Below are 16,434 nucleotides of genomic sequence, written 5' to 3'. Positions count from 1 at the left end.
TAGCTTACATAACTTTTCTAAATAATATGTTAGAGAATTATATAGTAATTACAGTAATTACTATAGTAATTAATAGTAGTTACTATTATAATGCCTAATAACAATGCAGTTCACATTCTTTTTTCTTTAACTGAAGGGAAAAATGGATTATAATTGCCACATTAAAAATTCTTTCTTCAAGAGAAACAATTATGAGTAATGACCAGAGGAATTTCTAAAATAAATTAATCTTGTGAAAAACTCTCCCTGCTCCCCCAACCCAATACCTAGTTTAAATAGTATTACAGATTTCAGTATTTGTTGTCCTCTTCTGTTTGCCCTAATTGCATCACAGTTTGTGGGGGGAAGTGCTTGAATATGTGTATTTTGAAAAATGTACCACATGATTCTGAAGGCCTGAGAACCACTGGTGTAGGATGAGCATACCCTACCAACTAAAAATCACAGTAACATCTTAAATTTGTTTAAATTTCTTAATTATTCCTAAATTTAGCATGTGTTGTTTATGAGTTGCTCTAATATTTAATGTTTTCCATAGTACCTTGCTCCTGAAGTAATCCGAAAACAGCCCTATGACAATACTGTAGATTGGTGGTGCCTTGGTGCTGTTCTGTATGAAATGCTGTACGGATTGGTATGTATTTCTGCTCTTTCGTTATTATTCCAATATATTTTCATTACTCTGAGTTGTCTCTCATTTTTAATAATCCCAAGGACTCCTAGGTAACACCGATTGAGTAGTAGTAACCTGGTTAAATGAATCCATAATCACATTGGAGATATATACAAAAGGGAAAACTTTTCCTTTGTTACTGGTCTTTTAACGTAATTATTTCTGTGTCATAGTAATCACTACTTATACTAATCAGGTATTCTCATCCCACTTGCATTTTTTAGAAATAGACACTAGCTATAACATTAATATTACTCACTTTCATACAGTTTACCCCGTCATCATTTTGCCCAGTTTCAAAAAGATGGAAGAAAAAGATTTTTGTATTTATTAGAAGATCATATCTTTTTGGTTTTGCCTTGTATTTTATTTTTATAGGATTAATACACTGGTGCTCTCCTTTTCTGCTGTTGGGAACCCCTCTATTCCCTTTACCGCAAACATGTCTTGATTTTATTGAAAAAAAGAGATGTTCACTATGAAATCATTTACCCCAGTTTTTATTAATTGAAGACACATAAGGCCAACCAGTGCTTCTGATTAACGTGTGTAAAGTTGTTTTACTACATTAATTAATATTCCAACCAGGAGTGCCTGGCTGGATCAGTTGGAGGGGAATGTGATTCTTGATCTCGGGGTCTTGAGTTCGTTGAGTAGAAAGTTGGGTAGAAAGTTACTAAAAAAATAAACTTAAAAAATACATATCATTCCAACCAAAAGCAAGCAGTTTAGGCGCTTTGGTTAGTTTACATATTCTTATTGGAACAGTACATATTTTTCTTTACACTCTGAGGTGTTTAGAGTAGTTTCTAGAGTCCTTTTGTGATCCCATGAGTGTCCAGCATCCCCATGCTGGGGACTGTGTGCTTATCACCCATGCTGCTGCCCCACTAAGCTAAATACTACCATCAGCAGAGACCTGAGCTGGGGCTTGTTTTTTTTTTGTTTTGTGTGGGGGCTCCCCCCCGCCGAAAACTGGGGAGCTCTCAGTGAAATCCAACACAGGAGCATGTTAGGGCATTTATCTTATGTTGCTGACTTTGAATCATAGATTCCTATGACAACCAACACTGTCTCTTCTTTGCCCTTGCTTATTAAAAGATTTAGTGTTGTGGTTATGCTAGTGACTTGGAATACCTGATATGCCTTCCTTTCTTTAAATGCTGGGTCTCTGCTGTCCTGATACTTCTGAATCCTTTAAATTTCTTTGGAGGTCTATGAAAGTGGAAAATACTGTCATTGTATATAAAATGCTGTTGATTGAAAAGGGAACATTTGAAGCATATACTTCACTAATGACACATTAACTATTTAAAAATAAAGTTCAATTTTAAAAAGTAAAAACGTTTTTCTTTCCTGTAAAAAAGAAAGTGACAAGCTATATAACTGCCTTAACTTTAAAAATTATTTTTAGTTTAAAAGTCGACGATTAACTGGCTGATCCTCATGTTGAAGCTGTACAGGTCTTTAGGCTTTAGCAGCAATAAGATTGTAATTCTGCGGAGCCCACCCACAACGCCGTCATTACCATAAGTACTTAAGGAGCACGATCTTCAGGTCTCCATCTCGACTGGAAATCTCAGTTTTAATTCATTTATTCCCAAATCTCAAGAAATTATTTAATATTTGATCTGTGTTGAATCTCTGTGTGTAGTAATTCTTTCCTTATGCTTCTAATGAGGTTTGGCGGTTTTTGCTAAAACAGATACTATTACAAGTTTTACAGTTTACACCTGTCTGCAAGGTGTTCTTGAACATTTGGTGAACGCATATTGGGCTCCATCCACATGGTGCTGAGTTTTAAACCCTCTTCCCCTTGGAGACCACACTGCAGATGTACACGTGCCCACAAGGCCTGTGCATTTCTAGAACTGTCCCGACCCAGACTGATCCCCGTAAAGCAAGGCCAAATGCAATTCTTTTAACCCCATTTCAGCATAGCTTAATTAACACTAACTTTATTTTCCTTTTTCTCACCCCCCCCCCAGCCTCCTTTTTATTGCCGAGATGTTGCTGAAATGTATGACAATATTCTTCACAAGCCCCTAAGTTTGAGGCCAGGAGTGAGCCTCACAGCCTGGTCCATTCTGGAAGAACTCCTAGAAAAAGACAGGCAAAATCGACTTGGTGCCAAAGAAGACTTTGTATGTACATCCTTCCCAGTACCCGCTTTAATTTAAGATTTGAAGATAAATTCTTATTTTATGTGGCATTTACTGGGACGAATATAGCTCTTAAATAGCACCATGGAAAAGAAGCATGCTTGTCCCAGCAGTTCTCACCGAGTGTTTATAGGGTTTGAAGCACTATGCATAGGTGGTTTTTCATTTGATCTTTGTAACAGTTTGACCCTGTCCTCTTCACCCGTCCCTCACATCCTGCTTTCACACCCTATTATTTATTTGATTTTCATTTATAAGAATTTTCCTCCCTTCTTTTTAAAAAAAATGTGTGGCATGCCTTTTTTGGTTACCTAAACTTTTAAATCATTTTACTTAACAAGAATTTATTGAGTGCCTCCTGTCTGCATGAGGTAATGCCTTTTGCCTTGAACTAACATTTAATAACTTTTTTCTTCTGAGAATTTGGTGACACCTCCCTGAGGTAATTATAGAATTTTCAGGTTGTTTGGTTTTTTAAAAAATCAGGGTAATTAGGGGTGCCTGGCTGGCTCAGTCAGTGGAGCTGCAACTCTTGATCTCGGGGTTGTGGGTTTGAGCCCCACGTTGGGTGTAGCGATTACTTAAAAATAAAAAAATCTTTAAAAAAAATCAGGGTAATTAAATGGCTTGTGTAGCTACTGGTGTTACGTTCGCATGTCAGTAAATTCATGAACTACTGAGGAACATGAACTTTTAAATTCATTTAAATTTCTCACAAATTTTTGGGGGCTGTTTATCAGTAGTGAACTTGAGCTGTGAATAACAAACTTGTCTGCACTGCTGTTCCCCTCCCACACTCCCCAGTTCAGTAGGTTGCTCTGTCAGCTGTTTTGCGTCTGGCTTGGATTCATTCCATAGTCCATTGTTTCATTCGGTCTTGTTAATACTTCACACCTTCTTGCTCCTTGGTCCTTTTATGCATTTCACTGGCAGAAATCCCAACCCTGGCTGAGTCCAGTTGTCTTCTGGGCTGCTGAATAATGCTGAAGAAGTTTGCAGCACTGGGCACATTGGAAGCACTTGCAAAGTCGTGGTCACTAATCTCTGTGCTTCATGGCTGCCTGGTGATGCTCCTGTGTTTCTCTAGTTGCTTCTCCTCTCTGTACTAACCGTTTCAGACGTTCTCCAAACTTCCAGACTCCTTTTCTTCTTCTTCACTTTTAGCCAGATGGCCTCGCCTCCTATTTTATAGGGAAAACAGAATCAGCAGAGCCGAACAACCTCAGCCTCGCTGTCAGATTTGCAGACCTACATGCACCCGCTCACTGTTGTTTCCTTCTTCCTAATGTAGTGGAAAAGGCCAGTTTCCACCTCTGCACTGGATCCTCACTCCTCATAGGGAACCATGTACGTGCTTTTTTTCTGCACAGATAACTACTTCCTTTTGTTAGGGGTCCTTCCAATCAATAATTAAACATTAGCAAGTCTCTTGCTTCTTAAACTAAAACCCCTCAACCATGCTGTCCTGCCAGGTAATACTTTTTCCCTTCACAGCCAAACTGGTTAAAAGTTTCTATACTCATTTTTTCTTTCCCAGTCTCTTCTCCTTTCTCAGTTTACCAAAAACAGCTACTAAAAATTGCCAAATCATGGGCACCTGGGGGGCTCAGTCAGTTAAGCATCTGCGTTCGGCTCAGGTCATGATCCCAGGGTCCTGGAATTGAGTCCTGCATTGGGCTCCTTGCTCAGCAGGGAGTCTGCCTCTCCCTCTGCCTGCCGCTCCCCCTGCTTATCCTCTCTCTCTCTCTGACAAATAAATAAAATCTTTAAAAAAAATAAAAATAAACTTCCAACACTCTTGTTCCATAGGCTTCGCAACATCCCACAGTCATCTCATGCTTTCCTTTCTGTATTTCCAGGTCCTCTTCCATGATTTCCTGTGTAAACTCCTTTCTTCAACCTGATGGTTAAGTGTTGTGGTTCCTTGTGGTTGTCCTAAACCCTCTTTTCTTCTTCTGTGCTGTCTTTCTGGATAGTCTCAGTTAGCCCAGTAGCTTTGGTTATCTGTATGTCTTCATCTTACATGTTTATAACTCCAGTCCAGCCCTCTCTTCTGAACTTGGGACTCATAGGATACCTGCCTATCAACACAACCCTTTGGATTTCTGGAGGGAACCTCAAACATAGCATGTTCAAAATTGAACTTCTGCCATTTTTCTTTTGTGTGCCTCAGTTCAGAAATCTGAGTCATTCTTGACTCCTCTTTCTTCCTTACTTCCATATCCAACAGACAGCCACATCCTGTTGTATTTGCCTCCTAAATCTTTCCCACACCCACACACTTTTCAGCCCCCAGTGTGACTACTCTTTTTCTATCATCTTCCACTTTTTTTTTTTTTTAAAGATTTTATTTATTTATTCAACAGAGATAGAGACAGCCAGTGAGAGAGGGAACACAAGCAGGGGGAGTGGGAGAGGAAGAAGCAGGCTCATAGCAGAGGAGCCTGATGTGGGGCTCGATCCCATAACGCTGGGATCACGCCCTGAGCCAAAGGCAGATGCTTAACCGCTGTGCCACCCAGGCGCCCCCCACTTTTTTTTTTTTTTTTAAGGTTTTGTTTTTAGGGAATCTCGACATCCAGCTTGCGGCCCAAACCTACAAGCCTAAGTTCAAGAGTTGCACGTTCCACCCACTGAGCCAGCCAGGCGCCCTTACCATTTTCAGCTTATGTTTGGCCACAACAATAGCTATTTTTCCTTAATCTGCTCAAGGCTTTCCAGTCCATTTCCCTATTACAGGCAGAGTGGTCTTAAAAAACAAACCAAAAATCCCCCATATTTGTGACATTCCTAAAACTCCCTCATGACTTCTCATAATCCTAGAATAAAATCCAAAATTCTTAGTGTTGACCCAATATGACATGGCCCGTTTACCTCTTAGACTTCACCTTGTGTGACAGTCCCAATCCTTCCCTGTACTGCAACAATAATTTGACTCATTTTCTTGATCAAACTAACCTCTATGCCATGTCAGGACCTTCGTATTCTGTCTGGAATGTTCTGCCCCTCATTTTTTAGATGACTAATTTTTACTCATCTTTCAAACTTCTGATCAAACATCACTTCATCTCCAAAAAGTCTTTTTAAGCCCACCAAACTAGGTTGGATCCTGCTTTATACACTCTTCTGTCACCTTGCAGGGAAAATAACTGGAATCAGTAATGTGCCAGCTTTTGATAATATCCAGAATAGAATTTTTTTCGGTGCAATAACTCATTAGTTTGATTTTACCTCTCCCATTCAGACAGTAATTACAATTCTCTGTGCCTATGCAGAGCTTTATTCTTTTCTTTTCTTTTCTTTTCTTTTCTAAGATTTATTTATTTGAGAGAGACCATGATGGGGAGGGGCAGAGAGAGTCTTAAGCAGACTCCATGCTGAATGCCAGAGCCCAACACGGGGCTTGATTCCACAATCCTGAGGTCACAACCTGAGCCAAAACCAGGGGTTGGACGCTTAACCGACTGTGCCACCCAGGCGCCTTGTGCCTTATTCTTTTCATACTTCTTTTATTTCCATATTTTCCACTAGTCCTTAAAATAGCCTGTGAAGTATCTAGGATAGAAATGTTAACTCCATTTTACCTACAAAGAAACTATGACTGTGAAGATGATATAACTTAAGTTGGTCATTCTGAGTAACTGTCTTTCCTGTCTGCTCTGGTAGTCTCTCTACTGCACTGTTTTGTCACATGAATACCATAAACATGTACCTAAAAGAATTATTGAGGGACAAAGTGTGGTAATGGTTTGGCTTCATATAATTTTTCAGTGAGTGCTTGATTATATTTTTCAACATTAGTAAAAAAATGTGTGTGTTTCTTTAACATTGTAGCTTGAAATTCAGAATCATCCTTTTTTTGAATCACTCAGCTGGACTGATCTTGTGCAAAAGAGGATTCCACCCCCATTTAATCCTAATGTGGTAAGTATATATCCAAATCTCATTTTCTAAAATAGTCAAGTGTAGAACTGTAGCTCATCATAATTTTAGCAGGAGATCTCAGAAATCTAATGTGAATGAAATTGAATCAGTACCAATATTTGAAAAATACGTCTCTTGGGGTTGTCTAGGACACTGATAACTTCAAGATGACCAGTAAAATTATAGTTCTATTACATTGGTTAAAGTATCTCTTAACATAGTAATTATGAAGTGTTTCTTTGAAGCATGTATAAGAAAGGGATGAGCTTATTAGATTAAAAAAAGATGCAAATTAAAGTAGCTGAGGTGTCTCATGCCTATAAATCAACAAACATTTTAAGTAACATTAATGCACATTTTTTTCTAGATTGATATAAAACCAGGCACAGGCAAACATTATTAATGGTAATGTAAATTGTTAGATACCTTTTTGGAAAATAAAATGTTCATGTTAGCTTGACTTGTTAAACCAACTAATGGAAACATTTTACCTAAAGATTTTTCTTTTTAAAGAGGAAAGCTTCATTGAAGAACTGTTTACAGTATTAGCAATGCTGAAAATTTGGGGAAATAAATACAGAACAATAGGGACATTTTTAATAATTATCAGTAGGCCAATAATGATGTAACTAACTATTGATAGCTTTATCTATAGGCATATACTTTTATGCATTATAGTATGTAATTTATTCCTCATGCTACCAAGTTACTACTATTACTGTCCTTCTTATCATACATGTTTTATAAATGAAGAAATGGAAAGTCAGAGATGCCACATTGCTGGATTAAAAAGTTGCAGAGCAAGGATTCAAGTCTGTGCCTCATTTCAAAATAACTGTTCTGTCTATGCTTTCTTATGCTCGATTGCCTTTTCTTGTTAAGTGAATGGTAATAATAATAAATGTAAAAATGAGCAGGCACTTAGAAGATCCTTACAATGTTAAATAAAAACATGACAATCCTTGTACTATCAAATAAAAAATGTGGCAATTTTTGTGACGTATTATAATAGCAGTAAAAATAACACATAAGGAATAAAAGAGAATATAATATAAACCAAGATTGATTTGGGGTTGTGGGATCATAGGTGAATTTTTTTTTCTTTTATTTAAAGTGTTTTGGTGTTGTGGAATTCATGACATTACTTTTTTAGTAAATTAGTGCAGAATAAGGAAATCACTTCAGGAAAGTATTATCTAGTCTACTCATTTTGTTAAAGGTTTGTTTCAGTGCATAGCTTATGACTAGTAATATTTAATAGGTGTGACATTGTACACCTATTAACATAACAATATTTGTAGATTGCCTTATTTTATATAGCTTATCCAGAAGTGACTCCATTAAGGACAATTTCTGTCCCCAATTTCTAGAGTTTGCAGTAAGAATCTAGGACCTTTAAGAATTATTTTATTTTTCTTTTTATATTGAAAGTCTTACTGAACTAAGTTATCCTCAAACAAATATGTCATCAGGCACATTAAAGAGTTAGGTACTCCTACGCAGTACTGGAAATGGAAATAAGGTTGACTTCAGAGTCAGTACCTCCATTGGATCTCCACTTTTTTTTGACTAATTAATTAAATTTTTTAAAGCAAGATCCACAATCGAGAAGCCACAGAAGAAATTGGTAAATTTGGACACATTAGATTTAGAAATGTCTACGTAGTAAGAAAGAAGGAAAAAACACTGCAAATAACAAACTGGGGAAGATTTCTTTAACACATAAAGCATTCTTACAAGTCAGTGAGAAAAAAGACCAATAACCAGTAAAAACATAAACAAAAGGCACAAAATATGCAGTTACAGAAAAATAAATACAGATGGCTTTTAAATATATGAAAAGGTGTCCAAACTCACTGACAAACTGTAACAGGTTACCATTTTCCACTTAACAGATTAACAAAGATCAGAAAGTTAGAGTATGATAACGTAAATGTTCTCATACTCTATTCTCAGTATTTGCATCCTTTTTATTTAGCCCTGACAGCAATTCTATGAAATAGTACTGCTATTTTCCATATAATACAGATGAGTTAACTTAGGCACAGAAAGGTTAAATAACAGAGCCCTCCCTCATTCTTAACGTAAGCAATACAGTATTATCCCTGTCAGTACTAGCACAAGCCATAAGGGCATTCATAAAATATCTACAAAGTTAAGAAAAAGAACATTTGCCATCATTTACTGAGCACCTTCTACATGTCAGGTCCTGGGAATTTTATGTATTAACACATCAGATCCTCACAACAACCTTAATAGGTAGGTGGTAGTATTCTTACTTTCAGAAGTGGAAACAAACAGAGATAGGGTAGTTTATATAAAAAATTAGAGCTAGCAAATTTCATAGCCAGAATTCAAACCTTAGTCTTATTCCAGAGCTCATCCTTCTGGGGTTACATGTAAGAATTTGACGTTTTTTAGATGTACATAAATACAACTTGTAGCATTTTTCTTCCTCTCTGGAGGAATTTCTCATATTGAGGGATCTAGCATTCTGGGTTTCTCTTGTCTGTGCCCTGCTGTTTGTAGACCTACCAGGCTAGCTGTATCCTTGACCTAGAATATCTGCCCTGGATCTTTGTCTCTTCACCTCGGTTGCACTCAGGGACCTAGACATGCTAAGGATTCCCTCCGCCTTAGAGCAGAGATAACCTAGAGACTCAGGGATGAGTTCTAGGAGTGAGTCACCTGAATTTGTCTCTCAGTTTTTATCTGCAAATACATGGGGAGGGGAGAGTCCGTTAGCTTGTGTCAGATTTGTAAAGGAAGATGAAGAACCCCTGCCATCGAGCAGCTGCCCCGCTTTACTTCCCAGCTTCCCAGCTTCTTTAGGCTTCTACAGCCGCGGTGTCCCAGCCAAATGCTTAATGGCCTCTGTAGCACGGTTTTATTTACAGCCCCTTCATTCTCTCATCAAAAGGCTTCACCTACCCAGAGTACAGAAACTGGATGGGCAAGCATTTTATGGAAGCTCAAGTGAAAAGTGCCACCCTGAAAACCTACCTGGACTCCTCTTCTAAACTTAGGCGTGGTGCTGGGTAGAGAGAAAGGGGGCCAGTCGTAAGGCCTGAGGTTCAAATTAACATAACTCTGTTATGCCAGCCTTCCTCACCCTTGTCTCCCCCCACTTCCAACAAGAACTTTGCTAGAAGGACAGATAACCTCACCTAAAGAGTGAACTCTGGAAAGGAAATGCAGAAATTGTTTCAAAGAAATGGTAAAGTTGGAAGACATCTAAACTTGCCAGGAATAAATATATAAATTCATGAAGCGGTTTTAATGAAAGACTAAATTAGGTGAAAAACAAGCTAAGGTGAATAATAATGTACTTTTGATGTTTTAGGCAGGACCAGATGATATCAGGAACTTTGATGCCGCATTTACAGAAGAAACAGTTCCATATTCTGTGTGCGTGTCTTCTGACTATTCTATAGTGAACGCCAGTGTACTGGAGGCAGATGATGCGTTCGTTGGTTTCTCTTACGCACCTCCGTCAGAAGATTTATTTTTGTGAACAGTTTGCCATCCAGAAACCCACTGAGCAAAATATAAGCCTACAGATGAGACTGAAACTCCTTTTTGTGTGAATATATTCAAATATGTTTAACTAGTGCCTCATTTTTACATGTAATGTTAAAAACTATGAAAAATGTATTTTCTGCTGTATGCAAGAAAATAGGGCATTTCAAAGAGCTAAGTTTTGAATTAAAATTTGTATTATTGTTTATTAAGCTTATTTTTAAACAAATTTTAAAAGCTATTGTTCTCAGCATTAACCTATTTTTAAAGAAAACTTTTTGCTAATGACTGTTTATCCCCACTGAGTTTACACTAACATCTACCCAAGACAGACTATTTTTCGACAGCCTATTTCAGTTCGGTTAACATACATAATGCCTTTGTAACTCTCTACTTTGACCTTTGTTCTCAGATCAGAACTATGCAATTGGTATGTGGTTGTTTAAGAAGAAACCACATCTTTCCATGATAAGTCATTGTTTGACATAATCAGTTCTTGGTAGGATTAAAATGTAAAAGCATAGTAAACACATGGGCTGTGAGTTAACACTTTGAATAAGTGTTCATTCCGCAGATCAAATTAAGAAATAACAAAAGGATATCCATTGCTTTTGAAATACCTGTTCAAATTTGTGAATTATTTTTTCTCTGGAAGAAAAGTAAAGGCTTAGCAACTAAGTTAGAAAGTTTAAAATATTCCCAAAGATCTGAAGGGTAATAAAATACTACTGGATTTTTTTTAGGTGGTGCCAAAAATGAATGTCTCTGTGTCATGTATTTATATTACAAATACATTCTATTTATGTTCTTTCTGGTCTTTATGTTGTTAAGTAGGCCTAAATCTCAGTATTTGCTTTTGCAGGCAGCTGTTCAAGACTGTCTTTCTAACTGGTTAATGAGTGAAAAATATTGAGCCTTCTAGAGTTTTTACCTAATTGGGAATTAAAAAATAGAATAGCAAATTCTTGGTCAGTATAAATATATATTTCACTACAATGTAGCAAAACTTAAAAATAATCCAGGCAGATGCAATGTCAGTATCTTTTTTGTCTTAGAAAAAGTACAGGAAACTGACCTTAAAATCATACTAAAAACAAACTAACTGCGTACTTGTCATTATAAAAGAGAATACAGAAAAACTAAAAAAGAATGCTTATCTTGGAATTCTGCTTCTTAGAGTAGAGATTTTTCAAGTCATGTAGGAAACATTGTGAAAGTTTAGGGACCAAGTTTATATGTTCCAGGAACAAGCATTCTTTCCATGTATTTTCTCTTGAGAAAGAAATCACAAAAGCATTTCACACCAATACCCTTTGGCTTAAAAATGTTCAGCAAAATGTGGGGAGGGGAGTGTGCTTTTGTTAGATTAATAATATTTGCATCCAATACACTGAATCTTCCTTTAGAGGTAAGACTTTAATAGCAACACTGTAAATATTTGGTTTATTTGGCACTACTGTAAGTTCTGCTTTTACACAAAGTTCTTTGCTTATTATAAAGCAAGATAAAAACTGTAGCTTCCTGTATGATTTTTTTTTTACTCAGCCACTCCTTAATTAAACTGCCAAAAATTGAAGTGCAATATTGTTTATTTTTGAGAACAAATTTAAAATATTATGCTGATGTTTATTGGATCATAAGAAATACAAATCTTACAGTAAAATAAAACTAGCAAAAAGAATAATGAGCATCTAATTCCTGTCATTATTTTAAATTAAATTGGTGATGGTTTATAAAAGTCATTACAAAAGGGAATTATTTTATATGTGAGGGGTAAAAGTATAAAACTTTACCTGTTTGGACACACATAAAAATTAGATTATCTAGGGGCGCCTGGGTGGCTCAGTCGTTAAACATCTGCCTTCGGCTCAGGGCGTGATCCCAGAGTCCTGGGATCGAGCCCCGCATTGGGCTCCCTGCTCTGTTGGGAGCCTGCTTCTTCTCCCACTCCCCCTGCTTGTGTTCCCTCTCTCGCTGGCTGTCTCTCTCTCTGTCAAATAAATAAATAAATAAATAAATAAATAAATAAATAAAATCTTTTTAAAAAATTAGATTATCTAGATTATCATACGCTGACATATTTAACATTCAGGGAATAAATGTCTTCCAAGTTTCAAGTTTTATTTTTTCTCTCATAGCATGCTAAGTCTTAGGAAAAAAATGTGTGCCCTTTGAGTAGTTGAACCATTTCATGGCTATTGCCAAAATAAATTCAAAGGTCTAATTGAAGAATCTCTAACATTCTTCATGTTATCCATACCTCTTATTTTATTGCATATGGTACAGTGAAGAGGTTCCCAGCCATTGTTACATCATAGTACACACTGAAATTGACAAGTTTTTGGCACACCTGGGGAGAGGTGCTAGATGATGTAGAGACTGGAAATGGGTTCTCTGTTCAAAATCTTTATATGCCAAAATAATTTTTGAACTTAAGATATTTACAGAGAGAGCCAACAAACAGTGTTTGGATATAATTTTAGCAAAGGTGAACATTTAAAGGGTGGTTTAAATATTTGAAATATTTATTACTGTAAAATTTGATCACTAGAAAAACTTACCATTACCAGTGTCTTTTAGCATACCTGTAACTAGTAATTATCCACAGGCATAATATTACAAAACTTTACATAGATGTTTTATGAGTCATTCTTTTGTACATCATACACTGTATGAAAAGTGGGAGTGAGTATTATAGGAAAATTTTTGTTGATATTAGAATGACGTTTTCAATAAAGCATATTGAAATTCATAACTTAATTCCACAGTTATGTAGTTTGAAAGTTAGGTCAAAGTGGGATTTTCTGACACTTGCCTTTAGGGTCCGTTTTTACTTTCGTTGATTTTTACAGGTTATTCCATATCCCAAGGTGACTGTTCTTTTATTATAAAACCCTAAAAGTAGATAGACGAGTTTCAGATGGCTTGAGTACCTTGAAATAATATGCCAAGTTTTGCGTATAAATGAAATCTACTTGGGACAAGGAGTGCTACATGGCTTTGTTCAGATGGCCAAAAGGATTCACTGCTGTAAAAATACTGGGTTTCCTCTCTGCCATTTTAGTTCTTCTTTACTCACCTACTATTAAGAGAAATTGCTCTCTAACTTCCCTGAAAGCATTCCAATTGGGACTTTTTACATCTTTAGCATTTTTGGTGTCTTACCAATATTGCATAATCATTCATTTGTAATCCTTTAAACACATTCCTTAATAGTTAAAAAGACCCCTATGCAAAAATATTTCTTATTTTACTATTCCCTTACATTATGCCCATTTTTACAGAGGTAATTAAGTTAGCAAGAAGTATAGGTGTTTTAAAGTGTATCTTTTAAATAATTTACCCAAAGTCAAGATAGTAGAGAATAATTTAAAGCGGTATTACACAGAAAAAGCCTACAGAGAAGTGTAAGAGTGATATTTATAGCAGTGAAGTAGCCAACCAAAGGATTCTACAAACAAAAAGTTATTTTTACATGTAGTGCTGAAAATGAACACCGTATGGATCTTAATAACGTAAAACAAAAAAATCACATCACTCTCCATAACCCTTCTTACTGGAAGAACCAGACATGTTTGGTGATTTTACAAATCTTGTATTCAAATGTGAGCTGGAAGTTTTTACTGAAAGTTCTCTTCTGCAGGACTATATCTCATAGATTTATCCTTTTCCTTCTAACATATTTTCAGTATTTCGTGTTACTAAGGAGCAGAGATTCACACTTCAATTTTAGTTGAGTTTCTGTGGGAAAGTCTAGAATGAGTTATCAATATTTAAGTGTTTTTATGTTTTATTAGTTAACTCATGAAATCCAGAAGGCTTATATGCAATAAAACAGACTTACCAAAGAATCTAATTTGATCTCAGTATATTGGACTTTTTCAGTTCTTTCCAGATAGTAGTTAATACAGCCTTGCTTTGTTGAATTTTTCTCTTGTGCCTCAATAATAGTAACAATAATACAGAAATTATAGCCTACTCTGTTAATGATGCATTGATGTTGAACATTAACACTTACTTTAGAAAGATAACCCTAGCTATATGCCTCAATTAGATATCAAAAGCATAGCTTTGGGGGCATCTGGGTGGCTCAGTTGTTTAAATGTCTGACTTGATTTCAGCTCAGGTTGTGATCTCAGGGTTGTGGGATCAAACCCACTTCAGGCTCTCTGTACTCAGCAGGGAGTCTGCTTGAGATTCTCTACCTCTCCCTCTGCCCCTCCACCCACTTGCGCGCTCTCTCTAATAAAAAAAAAAAAAGCTTTGTATTTGTCAGAATTCATATGACTTTAACACTTATGAGCAGTGCATTTTGCTCTATATAAATTATACCTCAGTGAAAAATATTGAAAGACAAAGCTATATATAACAAAAAATGAATTTTAGATAATCCATAATACTACCATCTTGAAGTATTTGAGCCATTTTACCACATTACATATGAAAGAATTCAGGAGTTTGCAGCCAAAGAAAAACTGAAGGTGAAGAGGTGCAAATAGCCCAACCTGAGCCATGCACAAGAATGCATGACAGGGACTTCCATTTTCCTGTGTGGCCTCTAAGGAGCTTAGAAGTTGCCAAGTAAAAAGCTGAACACTGAATCATCAAACACACTTCTTGGATACAGAAGAAAAGGGAGGACACGGGGCAAATTGCTACCCCCAACATTGGAGAGGCAGGTGAATATAAAGTTGCAACTTACTGGAGCGGAGACTCAACCACTGCAGGAGTCAATACAGGAGTTGGAAAACCTGAACTACATTAACAAATTGCCAGAGGCTAAGTGGAGACAATTAGGATTTAAAAAGTCCAGGGGGAGCCAGTCATAGGGATCAACACAATTTTGTGAAATTGACCTCCCAGAGCTCAAGCAGAGTACTTAAAAATAAAATATTTTTATTTAAATAAATTAAAAATTAAATTAAATTAAAATTAAAATTAAAATAAATTTAAATAAATTAATTTGTTAAATTAATTAAAATAAAATATTATTTATATATGTGTATATATATATATATATATATATATATACACATACATACATATACAAAGAGCTCTTAAAAGTCAACAATAAGTTAGTGGGTTAAGCAGCTGACTTTTGATTTCAGCTCAGATCATGATCTCAGGGTCCTGGGATCCAGCCCAGTGTGGGGCTCCATGCTCAGCAGGGAGTCTGCTTGAGGATTCTTTCTCTCTCTCCCTCTGCCCCTCCCCCCTCTTGCATGCTCTCTCTCTTGCTCTCAAAAAAATATATTTGTTTAAAAATGGGCCAACAGCCTTAACATACATCTGACCAAAGAAGATATACAGATGACAAGCATATGAAAAGATGCTCCACATCATATGTCATCAGGGAAATGCAAATTAAAACAATAATGAGATACCACTACACACCCATTACAATGGCCAAACAAATGTACCACTTTAGTGAGGGATGTTGATAATGGAAAAGGCCATGCGTGGGTGGAGGCAAGGGGTACAATTCTCCTTGCCTTCTTTTTTTTTAAGATTTTATTTATTTGAGAGAGAGAGCAAGCAGGGGAGGGGAAGAGGTGGAGGGAGGTGGAGAGAGAATCTCAAGCAGACTCAGTGCTGAGCACAGAGCCTGATGTGGGGCTCGATCCCAGGAGCCTGAGATCATGACCTGAGCTGAAACCAAGAGTCAGACGCTCAACCAACTGAGCCACCCAGGCACGCCCCCCCTTTTATAAAAAATATTTTGTTTTTAAGTAATCTCTACACCCAACATGGGGCTTGAACCCACAACCCCGAGATCAAGAGTTGCATGTTCCAACCACTGAATCAGCCAGGCGTCCCTAGGAACTCTCTTTTACTTCTGCTCAATTTTGTTGTGAATCTAAAACTGCTCTAAAACTTTTTAAATCTTAGGGGGAAAAATTGTGACAGAAAGCCCTGTGTAGTTGTTGAAAGACAAAAAAAATGGGAGAAGTAATGAGAATGGAAGGGAAAGGGATTTTGATTTGGGTAAAACCGTCCAGTCTACATCACCATCTCTGAGTTAAAAAGTTACGATGACCCATCAGTTAAAAATTATTCATTTTTATAAATCTGCCTAACAAAATTCCATGTGAATATACCTAAAAATAAATGTTGCTTTTTCCTTAATGTACGAGTTTTACACATTGGATATCTACT

General features: G+C 36.6%; 1 protein-coding gene across 5 annotated transcripts in view; it reads left to right on the top strand.

Moving 5' to 3' along the window:
• SGK3 (serum/glucocorticoid regulated kinase family member 3) overlaps positions 1–11,965 on the top strand; it is a 130,772-nt gene extending 118,807 nt beyond the window's left edge. For 3 of the 5 annotated variants that reach the window (XM_045788996.2, XM_045788994.2, XM_045788995.2), the window contains 4 exons: positions 539–634; positions 2,662–2,817; positions 6,670–6,759; positions 10,103–11,965. In XM_045788996.2, coding sequence (XP_045644952.2) covers positions 539–634; positions 2,662–2,817; positions 6,670–6,759; positions 10,103–10,273 — 513 coding nt within the window. In that variant the 3' untranslated portion in view covers positions 10,274–11,965. Of the gene's footprint in view, positions 1–538; positions 635–2,661; positions 2,818–4,126; positions 4,183–6,669; positions 6,760–10,102 lie in introns of those variants that run through there. The other 2 variants (XR_015725832.1, XM_045788997.2) reach the window with 2 other exon arrangements.
• The last annotated feature ends 4,469 nt before the right edge of the window (positions 11,966–16,434 follow it).

This window comes from Ursus americanus, chromosome 9 (genome assembly GCF_024610735.1).
Source record: "Ursus americanus isolate L20-20 chromosome 9, mUrsAme1.1.p, whole genome shotgun sequence".
Taxonomy (NCBI): domain Eukaryota; kingdom Metazoa; phylum Chordata; class Mammalia; order Carnivora; family Ursidae; genus Ursus; species Ursus americanus.
Note: the sequence above shows the minus strand (reverse complement) of the source record. Positions and strands in the feature narration are given on the sequence as shown.